This window comes from Pogona vitticeps, chromosome 4, assembly GCF_051106095.1.
Source record: "Pogona vitticeps strain Pit_001003342236 chromosome 4, PviZW2.1, whole genome shotgun sequence".
Classification (NCBI taxonomy): Eukaryota; Metazoa; Chordata; class Lepidosauria; order Squamata; family Agamidae; genus Pogona; species Pogona vitticeps.
The window spans coordinates 63889701-63911659 of record NC_135786.1 but is presented as its reverse complement, the minus strand read 5'-3'; the positions used below and the strand labels follow the sequence as shown (position 1 = coordinate 63911659).

At 43.5% G+C, this 21959-nt stretch overlaps 1 protein-coding gene across 1 annotated transcript; it reads right to left on the bottom strand.

The window, feature by feature from the left end:
* Positions 1-420: 420 nt before the first annotated feature.
* LURAP1 (leucine rich adaptor protein 1) lies at positions 421-20984 on the bottom strand. Its single transcript, XM_020783189.3, has 2 exons — positions 20628-20984; positions 421-5957 (listed from the first exon to the last, which is right to left on the bottom strand). Exons 1-2 carry the CDS (start codon positions 20826-20828, stop codon positions 5250-5252), a joined length of 909 nt encoding a protein of 302 aa, XP_020638848.3. The 5' UTR covers positions 20829-20984; the 3' UTR covers positions 421-5249.
* Positions 20985-21959: the final 975 nt, after the last annotated feature.

Below are 21959 nucleotides of genomic sequence, written 5' to 3'. Positions count from 1 at the left end.
ATACAAACACTATTTTGTTGTTTGAAGTGCATTCAGATCCAAATCCAAGTGTGCATCTCTGTGTAAATAATGCAATGCAAGCAAGTCCAATTGCCTAGAGAACATGGATCTGTATCTTCATCCCAGATACACATATGTAAACGTAGCAGCAGATCGGAGACCAGTGGTTGTGAATTGGTACAAGAAATGAACTGAAGTGTAGAAGTCTGAGTTTTCTTAACAAATATTTTACACCAGCAACGTTTGCAGTGAACATCAAGCCTCATGAAAATCCTGTGTAGCATTACTTTATATTATATGGAATTGCTATCTTTGGCTTCAAAGGGAAAAAGAAATCCCAGATAATTCACTAGCTTTAGTATTTCAGGCTTCATCTGCAAATGACTGTGTATATAAGGAAGTACAGAGACATCACAGAAGTCAAGGCTGGGAATTTTTTTATTTGATAACATGATTTTCATTATCCCTTGGAACATATTACATTTTTATGGGTAATTGTACTCATGGTCTTAGCAGAATCAGTCTCAAGAGGCCAGTTCTATAATAACAGTCAAAGAAGACAGATGTATCTTTACAGGCTATATAAGAGAAAGCTTCGTCAGTTACAATCCTCCATGCTCTCTGCGAAGTGCAAACAGTATCAGAATTCTCCAAATATAGCATATCCTGTAATTAATTTTGTCACGAGAATGGGAATAATCATAAAAGGGTTGACAGCTTTAGGCTCTCCAAACCACAAATATGTTTGAATGCCAGAGTTGGGACATTTTACTTTCTTAGACTATACTTTCCATAATTCCCCAGCTCAACGACCCTGGGAAACTATGAGAAGCATAGTCCAAATAAGTAACCATTTCAGGTTGTGGTTGTCAGATGAAGAGCACATTCTAATTCAAAGCAGTTCACTTTAGCCTTGTATTCTGCACCCAGCAATAAGCCATTCTTGGAGTCCTTTCTTATGGACAACTTGGCTGGTCTCCTCAAACGTTTGAAGTGTAAGCTTACCCAGACCCCTCAAAATACTAATTCCATACTTTGAACCCAACTTTCCTCTCCTGTGGCCCTTAGGATGGGGTTCTTTAACCACAAACTTTCTGCACTGCTTTCCCAGTGCCTTCTCTCTGGGACGCCCCTAACTCTGGTGGATTGAGGACAGTATTGCTGAAAATAGTGCAGATCCTGCCAATATTGCTTCAACCAGCAAGGGCCAAACTATGGGTTATAGATCACAATGATTAGAAGATAAAAACTGTCTCTCAGAGATGTGATTCAGGCACACATTCATGACTGAGCAATCAACCTGGGCTTACCCCACTATGACCAATCTCAAAAAAGCAAGCCAATTTGCAGACTACAGGAGGTGTGAAAAGCTTCTGCAGGGACAATTAGCCATTCTCAGCCCTCAAGCAATGCCCTAGTCTTGTGACAGATTATCTGTACTGTATAGTTTAACCCTAACAGGGCACTGGTTGAAGCAGCTATTATTCTCACGTTCCTTATTTCCAAACTTTTAGGATTCTCACGTTCCTTATTTCCAAACTTTTAGGATTTGTCCACAATTTCTACATTTCTCTGTTCAGTGCTGGTTATTATGAATGAAAAATAAAAATGGATATAGACAGCATGATCCCTACATTTTTTTTTGCACTATTCTGGATGCTGACTGAAAACCTGCCTGTTTGACAACACTACCTCATGGATAGTTAAATACTTAGCAAGTTTATATTGCGTTTGTCATTTTTAATGTTAATTTAGGTATATTTAAGCCATGTGAATTTTAAGACAATGTAAGTATAAAATAGGAGAAAGAGAGTAAGACACGACCCTGTCAACACACACTGATGATGTGCTCTTAGCTCTATGGAAGAAAAACAGCCCTCATGGTGTAGTATAAAGAACCTCCTGTAACTTACTTCAAGGTCCCAACACACACTTTGAGAAACATTGGTTTAGAGGAGCTGGATTGCTTTGCTTAATTTCACCTGCTATCTTTGAAGCCTTCTATGATCTGGATAGGGCATGTGAACTCACATGGATAGCTAGGCAGATTGTCCAATGTGTAGGCAGAAATGTGGATCAGATAATATTCAGCCTAACAAATCCTGTGATTCTGTTTGTAGTTACAAAGTCAAAGTTTTCCAGCAAATGAGAAAGGAATTTTAAACATATGTATATCTATCAATCTGCTTTGGAAGCATACGTTGTGCACATTTCCATATTCAAAGTATCTGCCACACTGATGTTCACTGAGGCTACATGAAAACTCCTCTGGATGAAGTCACATATCATTTTTCCAGGTCACCAATAAAAAGGGCTTCACCATCTATTGGAGGAAAAGATGTGGAAGTACGTAGCTTTTGCTTAACTTTTACTTGGAGGTATTATGACTTCCTTTCCCTGGCATACAGTGGTTGTGTCCGACATAATTTACAGCTTATTTATGCAAGATACACATTGCTCTCTCCCGCCACAAGCTGGGTACTCAATTTACTGACCTCAGAAGGATGGAAAGCTGAGTCAACCTTGAGCTGCTACCTGGGATTGAACCCTGGATCGTGAACAGAGCTTTGGCTGTAGTACAGCAGTTTAATCACTATGCCACAAGACTCCTTATGCTCTAATAGAGATAAAATAAGGAACATGAGGTACACATCCAATATCAAAAGGGTGAATCCAATCAACATTGCAAAGGACCTGAATCTGAGTATTAGGTGTTGCTTTTATTGCTGCTGCCCTTGTTAAGTTAATATAATATCCTATGAAATATAATTAAAATCAAACAATCCCTGGATTCAAATCAATCAGTTGTTCAAATTCAGAAAAAGGAGCATAAAGAATTTTAATATATATTTGAAACATGACTATTAGTCAAAATTTGAACAGATGTAGATTATCAGCTAATACTATTTATGGAGTGAGTCTACTCACGATTGTCATACCTGTGCTAGAAACCATTGTTTGTTCTCTGAAAGCGAAATGGCAAGATAGTGGCATGTACAAAGAAAAGGTGATACGACACTAACAACAGAGTGGGATAGCTTTCAGAAGGCAGCCACCACTGTGGCTCTCACTTATGAACTTAGAATCCTCGTGTATTCTGGATGACATGGTTTATTTCACAAATCATGGTGAACCACAAGAGGGCAGGAAAGAAACATAAGTGGAGGGGGGGTAGTAACAGCAATTAATAATTTTACAGGTTTTTAAATAGTGGCTATGCTATTGGTTAGAGGGCAGGACCAAGCTTGTAGGGAGAAACCTAACTTTCCTTCTCCTGTGCCACCAAACACACACACACACACACACATATCCATCCCAGTAGGGAATGGGGGAAGGAATCAACAGGATTATATCAAGGAAGGTAAGAGTTAACTCCCTCTCTTCCAAATCCAAATTCCCCCAGCTCAATGACTGCTAAAAATAAACACTTTAATCATAATCACATAGTTAACCACATATTTATTTTGGCCCTCAGTCACTTGAAATAGGACATGGAATCAGGATACATAAACTCTACAAGGAATTATTAGAACGCAAACAATTAAAATCTCTCTCTCTCTCTCTCTCTCTCTCTCTCTCTCTCTCTCTCTCTCTCTCTCTCTCTCTCTCTCTGTGTGTGTGTGTGTGTGTGTGTGTGTGTGTGTGTGTGTGAGTGTGTGTGTGTGAGTGTGTGTGTGAGACAAAGGAGGAGAAGGAACACATTGTGGAATGGCTCATTCGCTCATGGGGAGGGGCACATGGTGACTTCATCCCCATAGAATCCTCCCAAGTTTATTGCAGCTCAGCACACATTCAGCCTTTGTGACAGCCCCCATTTTATCCTGTTTTTTAAAAAATCAATCTTTTAATGGCACAGACACCCCAAAGATATGTTGGCTCCCTTAACTTAGAACATACCTTGGATGTTCTCCACAGGGTTTCATAAATGTTAGTTCAGTTCTTCAACTGCCAAAAATTGCGGTCACCACTGAGGGGCAGAATCTAATCTTTACCACATCTTGCTTTTGGAGTAAATCAAAGCACTTGTGACATGTAGTGCAGTACGAGGTCAACAATAATTCCCCACCTCCTAACTTATCTGCAGTTCATCTCTTCCTTTCTAAGGCATTTTTATTTCGCCCCCACTCCCACCCCTATACCACAATGCAGGCAAGCTCTGATTCTCTTCTGAAGCTGGGAGCAGAAGGGAGCACATGCCCACAGACATGATGCATGTCTGTACCAGCTGGGATACCTCAGAACTGCAATACCCCATAGCTGCCCTCTAAATGCATTTATGTACACAAAAATCCCTTGCACCCCTCCCCAATCCCCATGTTCACAAGCATGAATGTACACATTTCAGGTCCATGCATATAAGACTAGGGTTCACCAATGCTGGTGGGGAATGCTTGATACGGGGAGTGTGGTGAATAAATTTGTAGAGCTCATTATAGAGTTAATTCTCCCTTATTCCATAAGCATAGGACATAAATTAAATATTAAGCAAAGAGAGTGGGTAACAATGAAAGTGCACAAAGGGAAATGGCTTCAAAGATATTACCCTTGTTCCATCCTAATGCCATGAATAACTCAGGTGATATAAAGAGAAATAGGGAAACAAACAGCTGCAGCGAAAACAAAGGTTGCAGTAATGTCTCAGCTGTTACTGAGGACATATATATATATATATATATACTGCACAGTAATGTTCACAGGGGAGCCAGTGGAGTGGATCAAGTAGCGGACTAAGAGACCTGGTTCATATCCCCATTCAGCCATGGGAATTCACTGATTTTGGCAATGGTAAAACCTCTTCTTAAACATCTCTCTGACCTTGGAAAACCTAGGAGAGTTGCTGTAAATTGGAACTGACTTAATGGCACATAACATAACAAAAATGTTCTCAGTAGCAGTTGAGACACTTTGGAAAAAAAGGGTGAACATTCTGTCTATGCCTTAGAAGAAGTGATGTGCAATATATTATCAGCTGCCACAGAAACTGGAAATAATTCTCTTATTGCACAAGACTGAAGGAACAGCCACGACAGACCAAAGGTTGCCTCATAGGAGTACAGTAGTTTCCTTTGATGCAAGATGGGTTCTCAGGGTTAATTACAAGCAGAAACAATGCAATCTGTGTGGCATATATGTATGTCCAGTTCACCAGAGAACACCCCAGCAAAAGCAACCATTTTGGTAAGGCCTGTGGCCCAACACTTAAATGACCTGAGCCCATAATCGTTGATCTAGACAGCAGGTCTTGGATGCTACAAGAATGTCACATCATCTTGAGACTGAACCCATTGCCAGTGAGCGTCATACTCCAGGTGCTTCCTGCTTTTCACAAGGCAGTTCTCTAAGTTACTGTCCCTAGAAGGCTTTGCTGCTGGACTGCCTGTGCTTGATCGTTCAGAAACTGCTGAGGTAAATTTAGCCTCATGGCTCTGCTCCAGTCCTGGGACCCCCCTACCCAGAAGTCCATTGGTCATTGGTGGTGACTGCCTGGCAGCTCTGTTTTGCTCACTGGAGCTTTGGCCTTCAACCAAACCAGGGAACCTCTCAAGATATGTTTTGCCTTTGTCCTGTTCTTTATCATTCTTAGCAGGATGGGTTCTCTCTCGGTCAGGCTTTGATCTTTCCATCTCAGCTCTGGCCAGCGGCCTGCCTGGGGTTGATGACATCATGGGTTCTATGGGAGCACCTTGTCCATACTCATCCATATCATCAGCCAGTGTATCCAAATAGCTACCAATAGAGATACTGTCCAACTTGTCATTAGGGTCTTGAAGGCTGTTCCAGCTGCCTCGCCGGGATGTCTCTTGACTCTCTACCAGACTGTACTGGCTGCTGGTGAGACTGCTGCAGCGGCTGGTCAGCATCCCTTTCTCCTCTAGCAGCCACTTCACTGCTTCTATGCCCTCATTCACAGCTACTAGCTGTTGTAGGATCTTGATATCTATTGCTCTGAGATAAGCCTATGGAAGAAGAAAGAAAACACAATATAGGTGTCAAAACCATTCACTGCAGACTGTAGTTAATGAATCAGCATCCGGAAGATGAAATGGAATTACTTTTATGTTTATATACCCTGTTTCCCAAAAAATAAGACCTAACCTGAAAATAAGCCCTAGTATGATTTTCAGGGTGCTTCTAATATAAGCCCTACCCCCAAAATAAGCCCCAGTTAAGTGAACCCCCACCCTCCACCATTGTGCAGCAACCAGAAGAAGATGACTTGACTGTATCTGAATAAACATAGATTGTTGTACATGAAAAAAATTAAACATCCCTGAAAATAAGCCCTAATGTGTCTGTTTTTGGGAACAAAAATTAATATAAGATCAAGAGACAGCATGAAAATACTGGGTTAATGCAACTATAAATAACCATACTAATAATATCAACTGTTGGGGTGGTTTTTAGCATTGGACAATCCTTGGTGGGATCTATGGTGCCCTTCTCTGCCAGCAGTGTTCCCCCATCCTTTCCCAAGATAATATGAGAGTGTTTGTGTCCATTTCCTCCAGCTCATAAGAAGCATCCCTCAAGAGTGGCAAAAGTTCATGGCTGGCAAACTGGCAATGATAAAAGTGATACACATTTTAGTGCAACATTGCAAGACAAAGAAAAGAGGAGGAGGGGTTACCGCATAGAAAAGAAAAGAAAGGAGAGTACAACTACCAAGTATGTGAGTTGGAAATTTACTTCAGTTACTAGCAGAAATAATTGCCCATGTCACTTTCTCCATTCTCTTGGAAAGGAGCAGAGCACGAGTTGACCATGCTGGCTTGTGGATGTCAGGAGCTGTAGCCTAAAATAGTAACTTATCCATGTTACTATTTTATATATTGTGGTCTTTTCTTGACTTCATGAACTGCAGCAAATTACACATTTATCATCTAAGAGCACACTGCAAAGGCCCTTAGTTCCCTTTCAAAAAGTCCACACTGTTCTATACATTTTAACTATTACCCTTCTTGGAATGCAAGCCATTATAGTCATTTAAATTTCCCCAACTTCTTCCTTTTCATCTTCTTTCTCTTACTTACTTTTTTTACAGCTCCCATTTACATTACTGACAGTTTTGTTGGCAGCCTGGACTATCTGGCCACATTTGTAATTCAGAGTGTAGAAATAACATCAACAAGATGAAGAAATTCCCATTTCTAGTCAATAATTAAATCTTGGAGTTGTGTCTCTACAGGTTGATTGATCCATAGTGTACCAACTCACAGAGGATGATACTTACTTTCAATCTAAAACATTACTTAGGCTTCGCAAAGGCTTTCAAGGCCGGGATCTAATGGTTGTTGTGGGTTTTTCGGGCTCTTTGGCAGAACAAATAAGAGGTGAAGTGACTAGGATCCTATGAAAAGCAAAACCCCCCAAAAGCAACATAACAAGAAAGGAGAGAAATGCCATCAAGTCCCTGAACTCAGACCTGGACATCATCATCCTGCCAGCAGACAAAGGCAACACCACAGTAATTACGGAAACAGAAGATTACAAGGACAAAATCAGGGAACGTCTAGACCCCACCACCTACAGAAAACTGAAACGGGACCCAACCAACAAAATCACAAAACAAACAAACATGCTGATCAGGAGTTCCTACCTATACCCCAAAGAATCTGCAAGACAGAAACTCTCCCACCAAGATTATACGGACTCCCCAAAATCCACAAGGACTCAATCCCACTCAGGCCCATTGTAAGTGCCATTGGCTCCCCAACATATGAATTAGCCAAATACCTAGCGACCCTCCTACAGACCCATATTGGACAAACCTCTTCCTCCATCAAAGACTCAGGACATTTCATAAGCAAGATCAGCACCCTAAAAATCAACCCTGGGGACAGATTGATCAGCTTTGACATAGTATCCCTGTTCACTAAGATACTGATAAAGGACACCCTGACACTCATCCAGCAGATCTTTCCAGAAGATATCAAGGCCCTTTTCCAACACTGCCTAACGGCCTGCTATTTTCAGTGGGATAATGAATTCTATGAACAGACAGATGGAGTGGCCATGAGCAGCCCCCTCACCCTGGTTATAGCAAACTTCTACATGGAGCATTTCGAAAAACTGTCCCTGGCTTCGGCACCCCTCGCACCCACAGTCTGGTTCCGATATGTGGATGACACCTTCACAATTTGGAACCATGGTGAAGAAAAATTGGAAGAATTTCTAAACCATCTCAACAGCCTCCACCCCAAATATACAATTCACCATGGAAAAAGAAATAGAGGGACAACTCCCATTCTTAGATGTCATGGTCCTACGCAAAACTGACCTCCTATTGGGACACAAAGTCTACAGAATACCCACCCACACAGACTGGTACGTACACAAAAACCCCAACCACCACCCACAGCAAAAAAGAGGCATAATCAAAACACAGGTAGACCATGCAAATCAGAACTGTGAAGCTCAGTTTCTCAGCACTGAACCCAACCATCTGAATTGGGCCCTACAGGCAAACAGATACTCCGAAAATGAAATCACAGAAGCCATCAAACCAAGAAAACAACGCCAAACTAAAGAGAAACAGCCACCCACAAATAAAGTATTTCTGCCATACATCAAAGGGGTCACAGACCACATGGGGAAACTTTTGAAAAAACACAACCTACAAACAGTATTCAAGCCCACCACAAAAATACAACAAATGTTACGGTCAGCAAAGGACAGAAGGGACCCCCCTCACCACTGCAGGAGTATCCCGGATACCTTGCAGTTGTGGACAGGTATATATTGGAACTACAAAATGAAGCATCCACACCAGAATCAAAGAACATGAGAGACACTGCAGACTAAAGCAACCAGAAAAATTGGCAGTAGCTGAACATGCCCTAAAACAAGCTGGACATGAAATTCTATTTCAAAATACTGAAATACTGGACAACACCAGCAATCATTATGTTAGACTGCACAGGGAAGCCATTGAAATCCACAAACATCAACAGAACTTCAACAAAAAAGAAGAAAGTTAAAAACTCAACAAAGCTTGGCTCCCGGCACTGAAAAATACAGTGTGCAAAAGGTTAACAAACTCTACCCAACCACAAGGACCGGTGATCACCGGTGATCTCACAGCCATAAATACTCAACTCCCAAACAAACTGCACCAGAGCACAGAGTGCTACCCCTGTCCTCTGAAGATGCCGGCCACAGAGACTGGCGAAACATTAGGAAGAACAACCTTCAGAACACAGCCAAAGAGCCCAAAAAAACCACAACAACCATTACTTAGGCTGTTTCAAGTGAGAACCATTAATCTGTTGGTGCTTCCTATTCCTAACCTACAATGTTTACCATGCCATCACAATATTTTCCTCCATTCAACAGCATGAAGTTTGGAATTTTATATGTATTCAGCAGCTGGGGAAAACATCTCCAAATAAAAAGAATCATCCAGCAGTTTTTGCTTTTAAAACAGTTGCTTCGCTACATGCCCAAGCCCTGACGTTTTATTTACAGAAGAACTGTACTACCAAAGTACTCACAGTTACCCAATGTTTTCCCTCTTCAACATTCAAGCATAAGACTATAACATGAAATCATAAAAAGCGGAAGATAGGCAAGGATCTGAAAAGCTAGCAAAAGACTTGTTTAAAGACATTTGATTTATTAGCTTTAATCCAAAGACTGCAGTATTTGTAAGTCATTTCCGCTGGACAATTACTTGAGGAGGTATTTGAGCACCATGGACAGAGGGGAATAAGGCACGGCTAAAAGTCAACAGAACCAGGTGGCATGTGAGAGACTGGAGTGCATGGTTTGAGTTCTATCTATGGAGAGTGAGAACATTGAAAGCTATCAGCTATAAGCAGCTCTGCAAATTATGACCATGGCAGCACCATAAGAAATAAGGAACGTGTGGACATCATCCATGAGTGGACCGACATCTACAAACATCTGTATACACATATCTGAGAACCCTGATCTAAACTGGATGTATAACATGCAAATTTTATGTGTTTACCACAATGTGTGGCATCAGTTTTTTGTGCAGCAATAAAAAATCAGGAAACTGTTCTAAGACAGACAGAGATACATACACACATGCATATACATTTATGCACAAAACAAAACACACATACCTACTTTTCTTCCATAAAACCAAAATGAGTAATAAGAACAAGTAACAAGCACTGAAATAAATATGACAGATTCCAAAGTGTTCAGCAGTCAATTATTAGCTCCAAACAAGTCAGCACTTATGCATGTGCAAGGTGTGTATGCGTGTGTATGATCTTACACTTCCTGCTTTTGTTTAACCTTCTTTTTTGGGAAGGGAAAGCTGGTCATGGCATTGTATCATCACCTACAGCAATTGGAGAAAAATAACAATTCTACCCATCTAGATATTTATCCACAGATAACTCTGGAATGCTGATTTCAAGCCACCACAAAAGGACTGAAAGTGGTAGTCAAATATTTACATACACCCAGTTTGTCTTTCCATTTCATCTGGATTACTTGATCTCAGAAAACGGAAGTCTGAATGAACAGATGGAGGAATTGTGTCTAAGGAAACTCTTGTCCAGGAAGCCTTAAAAAAACCCAGGAAAAGACTGGAGAACAAATGGTTGATCTGCAGGACATGGATTCTATTGCACAAACTTATAGTTCTATTTTTGAACAAACGCAAATAAACAGACAGCTGGTGTTCTTTAAAGTGCTGTATTTGCTTTGTCATCGCAATTCCCAATGAGTGAAATGAATGTGTTCCTTCTGAAATCAGATGAACAGTTTGACCCAGGAAGCAAAGATTGACTTCAGAGTTGTTATTCAAGAGTATCCCGTTCCCTTGTTCATCATATATTTTAAGCAAGTTAAAGTCTTAATTGTTATGATCTACAGAAGCAGTGCTGCTGATGGAATGCATGTCTCTCGGCTGTGTCTAAATTAGGTTGCTCTGATCAAGTGCAGGTTGTTGGAAGACAAGTCCGAAGAGCCTACAGTCTGCTCTAGGGCATAAGTCTAGCAATCTTACCCCATTCACACAGGAAACATATGATATGCCCCTCTGGAGCACATTTACAAAAAAAACCCCCCAAAAAACAGCTGTGCATTTCTGCCTACAAAAGGTATTAATACACACCTGTGTTGTATCATCTGCACCAGACATCATGACATGTTGAAATAGGGCCTTCTCGGCTGTTGCCCCCCAACTTTGGAATGCCCTCCCTATAGAGATCTGCCTGACTCCAACACTTTTGGCTTTTTGGCACCAGGCAAAGACCTTTCTCTTTAGCCAGCATTTTAACTAAATAATATTTTTAGCTGGCCATATGAGCAGTAGGATTTATTAATATTAATGTTTTGATGACAGTTTTAATATAGGGTATTATTATAATATTGCCTATTTTAATGGTTGTAATGTTTTTAAAATTTTAATATTGTTGTACACTGCTCAGAGACCACTGGTAATGGCATGGCTAAAAAAATCTTGCCGTTGATAGATGTTGAACTTAAAAACATCTAGAGTAGGATGGACAACATGTAGTTCACTGGGAACACGTTGCCCCTCAAAATTTTCTGGGATTGTCTGCCACTGCAACCACTGAATGTGTTGCTGCCTCTTGAATTAGAGCAGTTCAATGGGTTTCCTTTAAAAACAAGGCACATGGGGAGGCCAACACTTTTTCAGAATGGAATCATACTCCTGGAAGCACAAGGGACACATTCCCTATGCTCCTGATTTTAAAAACAAAGATACACTCTTCCTTTTCTTTCTTTTTCTTTCCTGTCATATTATGGCATGGCACCGAATTTGGTGGTGTGGTAGCTGAGGCAGCCTGTGGCCCCAAGAAGGTTCCAAAGGACAAGGTCGCTTCCCAAAAACATCCACCTCAGTCTAGAGCAGTGATTCCCAACCTTGGTTACCTCAGCTGGCCAGGGTTTCTAGGAGTTGCAGTCCATGAACCCCTTGGCTTACCCAAGGTTAGGAGCCACTGGTTTAGAGGGACCAGAGATGGGGATGGCTGATCTATAGTTAGATGTGTTACCAATAACATCCACCACCAATTAATGAGAAGGATGAGATCCCTTTGAGAAATTATTTTGAACACATGCCCAGTTTTAATCCTGGAAGAAATGCATAAAATCTCTTTGGGTGAATGGATGTGTGTGTGAGAGAGAGACTGAAAGGGTATACAAGTACATTGTGCAGGGATGGTTTATGAGAACGTGGCAGGAGAATGAGACAAGAGGGGAAAATAATGTGTGTTTTTGCCGACTTCAATACTGACCCCACACATTCTGGGGGAGGGCGCCCACCTCTGATGCTTTAGGTTTTCTATGTAGGTTGCATGAAAGGGAATGCTGCTTTTGGATCAAAAAAGATGTCCCACCACTGATTTAAAGCAATTTTACATAGCTCCTCGGTCATAAAACATTGCCTGGAGTGGCTTATGGAGGGAAAGAAATTTATCTGATTTTTATTGCATAGCTTTTAAGAAAATTGCCAGTGGCATTAATCAGCAGTTCTGGAGACAGATCAAGAGTCACATTCAGTTTATCCCACATTCTCTAAGAAACAGCTGAGTATTATAGTTTCCTGAAAGGTGGAAACTTGCTCACTCCATAAATGAGATAGGGCTGCCGGGCACAAGTAATTTAATTCAGTGGTATGAGACTGAGCCCCGTGATATGCATAAGAACTCTTTTTGCCTCTCCTACTATATAAATTTCATCCTAGTACTGTAGTGCCCCTCTGCCTAATTTGGAACAAGGTTTAGGGGTTAACTTTGCCATCATACTGATACTCCAAACTAGCACACACACCCAACCCACTAAGCTGTGATGAGAGACACAGAGGGGAAAAGATCTGATCATGCTGCACGAAGAATTTGGCATAGCTGCTTGTGTTAAATGTTCTGTCCTTCCCACTGCAACACAGCCATTGTCTAAAATGGTGGGGGAGGGCGGGTCCTGCAGCTGCTTCTAGGGCAAAATCAAAAGAAAAACATCAGCGATCCAATTGCTGATCCTGAGTAGAACATGTACTTTGGCCCTCGATCAACCTCATGCACTACGATGCGGATAAAAAATTAGGTATCTGAACTGTAGGCACCATGAAGACAAATTATTAACCTTGGCAGCAGCTGGAGAATAAAATGTCCTTCCCCACTCCTCCTCCTCACATGTGCTATCAACATGCAGATGAGCCAAAAGGCAGCATACATACTTTGCCCTTTTACTGCTGCCTGTTGAGAGTGGCAGCAGGATCACCAATGCACAGCTTGCTCATTAGCCACTAAATAGCTTCCCTTCCTTGTGTTTTGTTGTATATCCCTGCTGTTGCAGCAGGGTATGTGATCCAAATCTCTGCTCAATCCATTGGCTGGTCTTCCACCTCAGCCTTCCCATTCCAGTAAGATACCCACCTTAGAGGATGGGAGGAATGAGGGGGCCACTATTCACGGAAAAACTCTTGGGTTTGCATCAGGTTTGCTTGAAATCCATGTGCTTGAAATCGATTTTAAAATATCTGCTGATATAAGTTACAGCTGATCATACTTTTTTTGGGCCAGGAAGCATGGTTTTTGTTTTTTGTTTGGTTCAGAAAGCAAGGTATTTTAAACAGCTTTGAGGGGGGTGTTTAGTTTAACTCAATTGTGGATGTGATTTATTTTGAATCCTTTTGCATGTGTGCTCACCTATCAATTCTAAAGGAAATCAACCCTGAGTGCTCACTGGAAGGACAGATCCTGAAGCTGAGGCTCCAATACTTTGGCCATCTGATGAGAAGAGAAGACTCCTTGGAAAAGACCTTGATGTTAGGAAAGTGTGAAGGCAAGAGGAGAAGGGGACGACAGAGGATGAGATGGTTGGACAGTATCATTGAAGCTACCAGAATGAATTTGACCCAGCTCCGGGAGGCAGTGGAAGACAGGAGGGCCTGGCGTGCTCTGGTCCATGGGGTCACGAAGAGTTGGAAATGACTAAATGAATGAACGAATCACCTGTGTTGGAGTAAATTGTTTCTTTTGGCTTGTCAACCAATGAACACCAGGATCATGTGTTTCAAGTTGCAAAGAAATTGTGTAGATTTGGGCAAGCTACACGGTCCCAGGTTGCCCCCAGAAAAAGGGAATAGTAAAGGACTTCTGAGTATTTATACTTAGGAAACCCTGCCAAGGGCCACCATATTTTGTAACTGACTTGATGACATGCAATTATTATACCAGTTGTCATAATACCAAAGCCTAATGTGCAGGCTACAGACTTCTTTTTGAATTAAAAAAATTAAATTACATAATGTCTCTGTGTTCTATGTGCAAAAGGTATCTGAGATATACTTATATACCGTAGTTTCAAATTCCTGAGCTTTCCAATACTTGACAAGCACCTTATTTGTCTATTTATCTACTGAAAAATGGAGCTAAAGAGAGCTTGGTAACATGAAAATAACTTTTGCAGCTTGCATGCATTTGTTTCAGTATATTTAAGTCATAAATTCTAGAAATAATGTTATGGAGTAAGTAAGAAAGAAAAAAGATGCTGAGATTTCCTTTCTCCATACATGGTATCTCTCAAGCACTACTGCAGTGAGACAATGTTTGTGCTGAAGGCACTTGAAAGAGGGTTTAATATTAATTAGTGATAAATGAGGATCACGCACTACATTTTCCAAATCCCAAATTTCCCAAAGATTAAAAGCAGATGCAAACTTCCATTTCAGACTTGCTTCTAGCAAAAGAGCTATGAATAGGCCTAGGATTGCTGCCCAATCAAAAATCAGTTAAACGGAAGATTTGGAATTATTTATATATTATATATTTATATATAATTTATACTGTGTCTTTTATTCATAAAGTTCAAGGTACCTATCTACATATAGGGACGTGGTGGCGCTGCGGGCTAAACCGCAGAAGCCTGTGCTGCAGGGTCAGAAGACCAAGCAGTCGTAAGATCAAATCCACATGACGGAGTGAGCTCCCGTCGCTTGTCCCAGCTCCCGCCAACCTAGCGGTTCGAAAGCATGTAAATGCGAGTAGATAAATAGGTACCACCTCGGTGGGAAGGTAACAGCGTTCCATGTCTAAGTCGCACTGGCCATGTGACCACGGAAGATTGTCTTCGGACAAAACGCTGGCTCTATGGCTTGGAAACGGGGATGAGCACCGCCCCCTAGAGTCGAACACGACTGGACAAAAATTGTCAAGGGGAACCTTTACCTTTACCTTTACCTATCTACAAGGGGAGAAATAGCAACCTAAAACAGGGGCAGGTGACATGTGATCCACAAGCCATGACCCCCTCAAGGGATTTTTTCCTGTGGCCAACAGGTGTCCCAGCCACTTCTGTTCTGAACACCTCACCTCATGCCTCTCCCATTGTTTCAAATGTTAAAACAACCCTTACAATATCACAACAAAGCATTCAAAGGAACAGTAGGAAATAACAGGATATAACACTGAAACTGTTTGAAAAGCATAAGCGGCCATTCCCAGCCTTCACCCTCGTCCTAAGGAAGCATATTTCTGAGGATGTTTTTAACCACGATAGGACCAACTCTCTGACCATAAATGGAAATATGTCCACTGCCTTTGGCAAAGATGGGAAATGTTGCTTTTTGGACTACATTTCCCAGAATCCCATAGCCAAAAGCTTAAAAGCACCTGTAACACTATCAGAACTAGTAGAATCTAAGGTCCAGACTTAAGGTCCAGAAGTGCAACCAGTTAGTCATGAAGCACTCAGTTTAGATCTCTACTCAACTATAGTTTGTTAGTAGCCATAGGCAAACTGCAATCCCTACCTGCATTGCAGTACAAGGGTATGAACATAATGATACCTCATGGTCATCTAACTTCAGAACTCACCTCAGCTAACTAAAAGCAAGACCAGGTTAAAGAGCTTGATCCTATGCCCTTGTGGACGGAGGGAGCAAGACTTTCCATTGAGTGGATGCAGCGGCATCTCTGTTCGCTGGTGCACCCACTACTGACAGGAACACCACAGGAGGGAGAGCTAATCCCCAACATATCTCTATGGCTATAACCCTGCCTCTGAAGAGGAACGCACAACCCAGGTGTAGCTCCTCTCTGTCAAAGAAGCTCTCCCTCTGCTGGCTAGAGTGGTTATGTGCCCAACTTCACAGAGGTCAATCCTCAATTTAAAAGTGTCCTCTGAAGAGCTGAAGGTTCGAATTACAAGAAGGGAGATCAAAGGCCTTAAAGGTCACATTAACCGTTAACAGTGGGACAGTGGACTGAGGAAGCAGAGAGGCCATCTGGCCCCAGTCTTTCCTGCTACACTAAGATCTTTTACTATATATCTTGACTTAAACTATGGTACTGTATAGGTTTCTAACTTTTAACCTTTTGATATTAAATAAGCATATGCATGTTCCATGCAAAGCAACATCTTTCATTTCTTAATTTTCAACAATGAGGAAAGTGGCCATTCTAGTGTTGTCAGCTGCATGAAACACTAATATTTACCTGCCTCCCAGAAAGAATCTGGGTAAATAATTTCCTCTGTGGGGGCAACATGACTTCCCTTCATCCTTTCAGACAGCAGAGCTGGCAGTTAAAATTGGTCAGAATGGCTTGGATGTTTTGTGCATAATTTTTTTTAATGCATTTGTATGCAAGGTGATGCCCAGTCCATGTGGCTTGCCATTTGGAAATCACACTAGCACCTTCTGGCATTGCTGTGAGATGATGAAGCCCAACTGTTTTTCCTTCCCCCACTTCTCCGCTTCCTTGTAAATAAAGTTGTTGGTGTTCAAAACTAAGCATATGATGCAAGGGGCTCAACGCGACTTTCAGGCCCCTCCAGTTATTCCATTCTGCAGGCTCAGAGATCTCAAGAGCATCTTTTTTCATGCTGGAGAACAGATGTGTCCCCCAGGCAAAGAGCCAACCAATGCGGGGAGGACAAGAGGTTGTTCTGCTTAATTCTCTGCCTGGGGACACCATCTAAAGATAAACCATCTTCTGCACTGTTCTTTATTTGATGTTGACTTCTGGGAAAGTGCCACTTGAATGTCAAGTTTCAGATGGAAGATAATAAAAGCCATCAACGGGGTATCATTGACAATATGCATACATTATGTTTATGCTCCATTTTTTTCACACTCAGAAACAGTTTGAGGAAAGCTGCTGATTGTCACGAACAGGCAGCAACTTAAAATTCACTGTACACTCACAGAACCCTGGAAGAAGTGGAAGTAACCTGAAGGCTATCTAGAACCAAAATTCCTTTTCAAGAAATACTTCCAGTACACAACACGCTCCTCTGCATATCTATTTAGTCTCACCGGGTTCAGTGGGTTTTTCAGCTAAACAGCCTAAGTCATATATCTGAATTAGAGCACACAGTTCAATTAGCAAAGAGCATTAGTGAGCGCTATACAGTATTGCTGTTGTTTAGTTGTTAAGTCGTGTCCGACTCTTCATGACCCCATGGACCAGAGCACGCCAGGCCCTCCTGTCTTCCACTGCCTCCCGGAGTTGGGTCAAATTCATGTTGGTAGCTTCAGTGACACTGTCCAACGATCTCATCCTCTGTCATCCCCTTCTCCTCTTGCCTTCACACTTTCCCAACATCAGGGTCTTTTCCAGGGATTCTTCTATACAGTATACTATACAGTATACCAGAGACAATTGGTGACACAGTGTCTTTGTAATAGAAATACAGAAACTGATTTTATGTATCCTTCATCCCCACTACCATGTCACCAACTAATTTCATCTGGAGAAAGTTCATTGCCTCCAAATGGCAATGATTCAGGCATAATACTATACACAATTACCTGCGAATAAACTCCGCTGGAAATACTAACATTGCTTCCAAGTATCAGGCGCTATAAACTATCAAGTAGAACACTTCCAAGCTAAGTGTGGTATTTAAGGAATGGTTTTACCAGTGCTGCCCCACCCCCAACAGCAAGTTTCCATGGGTGAGCAGAGATTCAAACATACAGTGGTGCCTCGCTTAACGATTGCCTCGTTAAACGACGAAACCACTTCATGACGAAGTTTTTGCGATTGCACACGATGGTCTAAATAGGGGTTTTTTCCCTTTGCAATGATTGGTTCCCTGCTTCGGGAACCGATTCTTCACAAAACGATGTTTTTTAACAGCTGATCGGCAGTTTCAAAATGGCCGCCGGGTAATTAAAATGGCTCCCCGCTGTGTTTAGGGACAGATTCCCTGCTTTACAGGCAGCGAAAATGGCCACCCCTATGGAGGATTTTGCTGGACAGTGAGTTTTGAGCCCATTGGAACGCATTGAACCGGGTTCAATGCATTTCAATGGGCTTTTTCGTTTCGCAAGACAATGTTTTCGTAAGACAGGGATTTTCACGGAATGAATTAACATCGTCTTGCAAGGCACCACTGTATGTTTTCTGAATCTTGGTCCATTGCCCTGTCCACTGTACCACACTGGGTAATCTGTGAATCACATTGTGACTTTGTAAATGAGATTTAGTGTTTATGTAATACATTTCAAGTGTTCGAAGCACTCAATATGCATTGCTTCACAACAACCTTGTAAGGTAGGCCAGTCAGTACTGTTATTAGTAATTGCAGAGAAATGGCTGTGGCTTAGAGAGTATGGCTTGCCCAGGTCCACCTGGTGATTCCATGGCTGAGGTGAGATTTGGCCCATAGGCTTCTTTGCTCATTGCCTACATTCTTGGCATTCATACTATACCAGCCTCAATCTCTCTTGTCTGTTTATCTCTCTTTCTCTCTCACATACACCAACCACAAAGTGTTTGTTACAAATGCTTCCTTGGAAATAGGTTCCACTATATTCCATGGGACTTAGACCCAGGTACCTTCCGAAAAGACCTCAACCTTCATTCTTCATCATCTCTCCATGTTTGAAATATAATAACCCACTCCATTTGATAGTTCAAAGAAAAAGAGGAGAGGTAAGCAGTCTTACAGGAAAGGGCTGTAAGGAAATTCTTTGTCTACTGAAGGCTGGTTTACACAATCAAAGTTACTGCTGACTGGCTCCAAGGCACAATCAACCAACATGATCAAAGCAATTGTAAGGATGATTTGATAGCATGCAGTTAGCTCACCACCCGTGTTTAGTGTAGCCTGGAGAAGTAAACAGAAAATGTATGCATCTCTTTGGGGCCAGGCAGGGGATGACGTTCACTGTTTAATTAACTTTGAAATACATGGCATAATACACAGACTTTATTAATTCAAGGTATGTGGTAATTTAAGCTACTGTGGTCCAATTCAACAGAACCACTGCTGAGATTCCCATTGAAATGAAATGCCAAATCAAGGACTGTAGCTAAACTGATACTGTGGGCTGGAGTGCCCTTGGTCCACCCTCAGTTCATGAAACTGGCGTGCCTGCCTTTTGCCTTCTGAAATGACTTACCAATCTACAGCTAGACTCTCAAGGAGGAGGGCATTGAAAAGAATGACCAAACCCTTGTTAGAAGTACAGACTGCTGTGGAGCCCCTGTTCATCTTTATCTACAGCAAGAGAGTAAATATGTTGAAAGGGAAGCACTTAAGATGAACCCTATTTTGTGGTCTGTGCTTCCACAGCATGAAGTAGACTAGAAAAAGGAAAGGGGCACACATAAAAATGAAGAGAGAAAACATCAGTTGGGGAGAAAAAGGTAATGGCTCAATGGAGACTGGGGAGCCTCCAGAGCTAGGTGAACACAACACATGGGCACAGGCAGAGTGAATACAGTACTCCATTCAAAAGCAACCAAGACCCAAAGGGAAATGCCTTCATCTCATGTAGCAATTTGCATTGAATATGATGCTATACAAGGGATACTGGGAAAAGGATAAATGTCTCAGAAACACAGTGACAAGACGCAGATTGTAACTCAGAGATCAGAAACCATGCAGGGCATGCAAAGTGTGGTCAAGCAATTACAGTGCTGGACTGGGACCTGGGGGGAGCCACATACAAGTCTCTCTTGAACCCCAGTGAAACTTGACCTTGATCCGGTCACACACAAGACTTTTGTGAAAAACGTAGGGGTGGGTACCCACAGATGCTGCCAGATGTTTACTTGTGGAAAGGTGGAATACATGTAATAAGCCAAAGAATATGTACCTGGGCTCTCAGGAGATGTCGTCTGCATGGGTCACCTGTATGGTCCCCTGGATCCTCAAATGTTCTTGGACCACGACTCCCAGAAATCCTGCCCACTGGCTTTGATGACTAAGGTTTCTGAGAGTTGTAGTCCAAGAACATCTGGAGCCTCAGGTTTGAGAGCTACTGGTTTGATCAACCAATATAAACAAGTGGTGAAAAGCTATGGCAGGACTTGGGACAAAAGTTAGCGCCTTATCACAGTGAAAAACACGAGTGGACCTTCACACTGCTCGCTAACAAAACGTGCAAGAAGGAACACACATTGCCCTCGAGGGAGGGTTGCCTCCGGACCCATAATTCTGGAGTCTAAAACTAGCTACACCAAGACGGAGATAGTTAGGGAGGGAAGTTATCCCTGGAGCAGGCAGGGCAAAGTCCCTTGTCATCCTAGACCCAGGGAGAAAGTGGAGGGGGCCTTTCGAGGCGCGCCACTTTTCATCACCCAGGGACGCCCAAATGGAAAAGGGCAAGCAGGGGGGAGGTAGGGGCAACAGAAGAAAGGGGCTGAATCGCCTCCAGCGGGACTCACGAGTTCCAGCTTCAGAGCCTTGATCTTCTCCCCGAGCCCCTGGCACAGCCCCCGACCGGGGCTGCTCCGGAGCAGATGCGCCGCGGGGTCCTCCCGCAGCCAGCGGAGCAGCCCCTCCGGGGGTCTCTGCCCGACTTTGCTCTCCAGGTCCTTTAGGTCGGGGGGCAGCGGGAGCTCCGCGCAGCCGGCCGGCACCTCCATCCCCGGCCGCGCCGCGAAGCAAAGAGGGGAGAGGTAGGATCTGCTCGGGATACGGCGGGGGCGGCGCTGCCCGGAATAGCAGGACGGGAAGAACGAAGCGCTCCTCGTCCTCCTCCCATGCAGAGGTTGGGCAGGTGGCGAGAGACCCGGCAGGGAGCCCGATCAGCCCACCGCACCCCAAAGACCGGCGGGGCCGGGCAGGCGGGCAAGGATCCGGCATGCAGGGAGCAGCCGCCGGCGGCAAGAACGAACGGCGCCTCCACCCGCGGCTCGGAGAGAGGAGGTGGGCCTCGGCAAAAGCATCCCGGGCTCTACCACCCTCGGCCCGCTCCCATCCTTCCTTCCCGCCTTCCCCGCCGCCGGTGCTCCGCCGTCCGGCTCGGAGATTCTCGAGCGCCTGCCAGTCAGACCAGAACCTGCCCCTCTGCGGCGGGCTTTCGCCTCGTCCTCAGCGGAGGCCAGTGGGAGCCGTCCTTGGCTTCTCCTTCTTCCCAGGACCTTCTCGAGGCGAGCATCTTCCAGTCCCGGGGTCAGCAGGAACTCGAGAGAGCGCTCCGGGTCTCTTGGAGAACTTGCCTCCCGCCTCGGCTGCGCGCAACAGGGCCCGCAGAGCGCGCCGGCGAACGGGGCTGGTCGCCCGGAGTTCCGCGGGTGCCGCTTCCTTCTCCACGCAGAGACGGGCGTCTGAGGCACTCCGGCTGCGGAGCCACCCGGCGGAACGAGCGACCGGGCTCTCGGAGGGACGCGCCACCCGGCGACTCCAGCCTCTTCTACCGCCACCTGCCTGGGAAACAGGCGAGCCCAATGCAGAGGACCGAACGGTGGCAAGGAGACAAGCCCAGCTACCGTAAGGCGCTTAGGAGAAGCGCACCACTTATTACCTTAAGTCCTCAGCGGAGCGCAACAGAAATAAAACAGAGAGACAAGACACTCAGAAACAGATGGGCAAGCTGGGGAAAATGTGGCCCTCTACATACTGGTCCTCAGGAAGTAAATAGGGTTGGTTCTGGTCAGAGGTTGATAATCACCTTCTACCAGCCGTAGAGCAAGGAGGCAGACCTGCTTCAGCTTCTAGAGAGCTTCTGCCAGGTAGAGCTGACAGTGTTGGTCTGGATGAGCCAAGGGCATGGT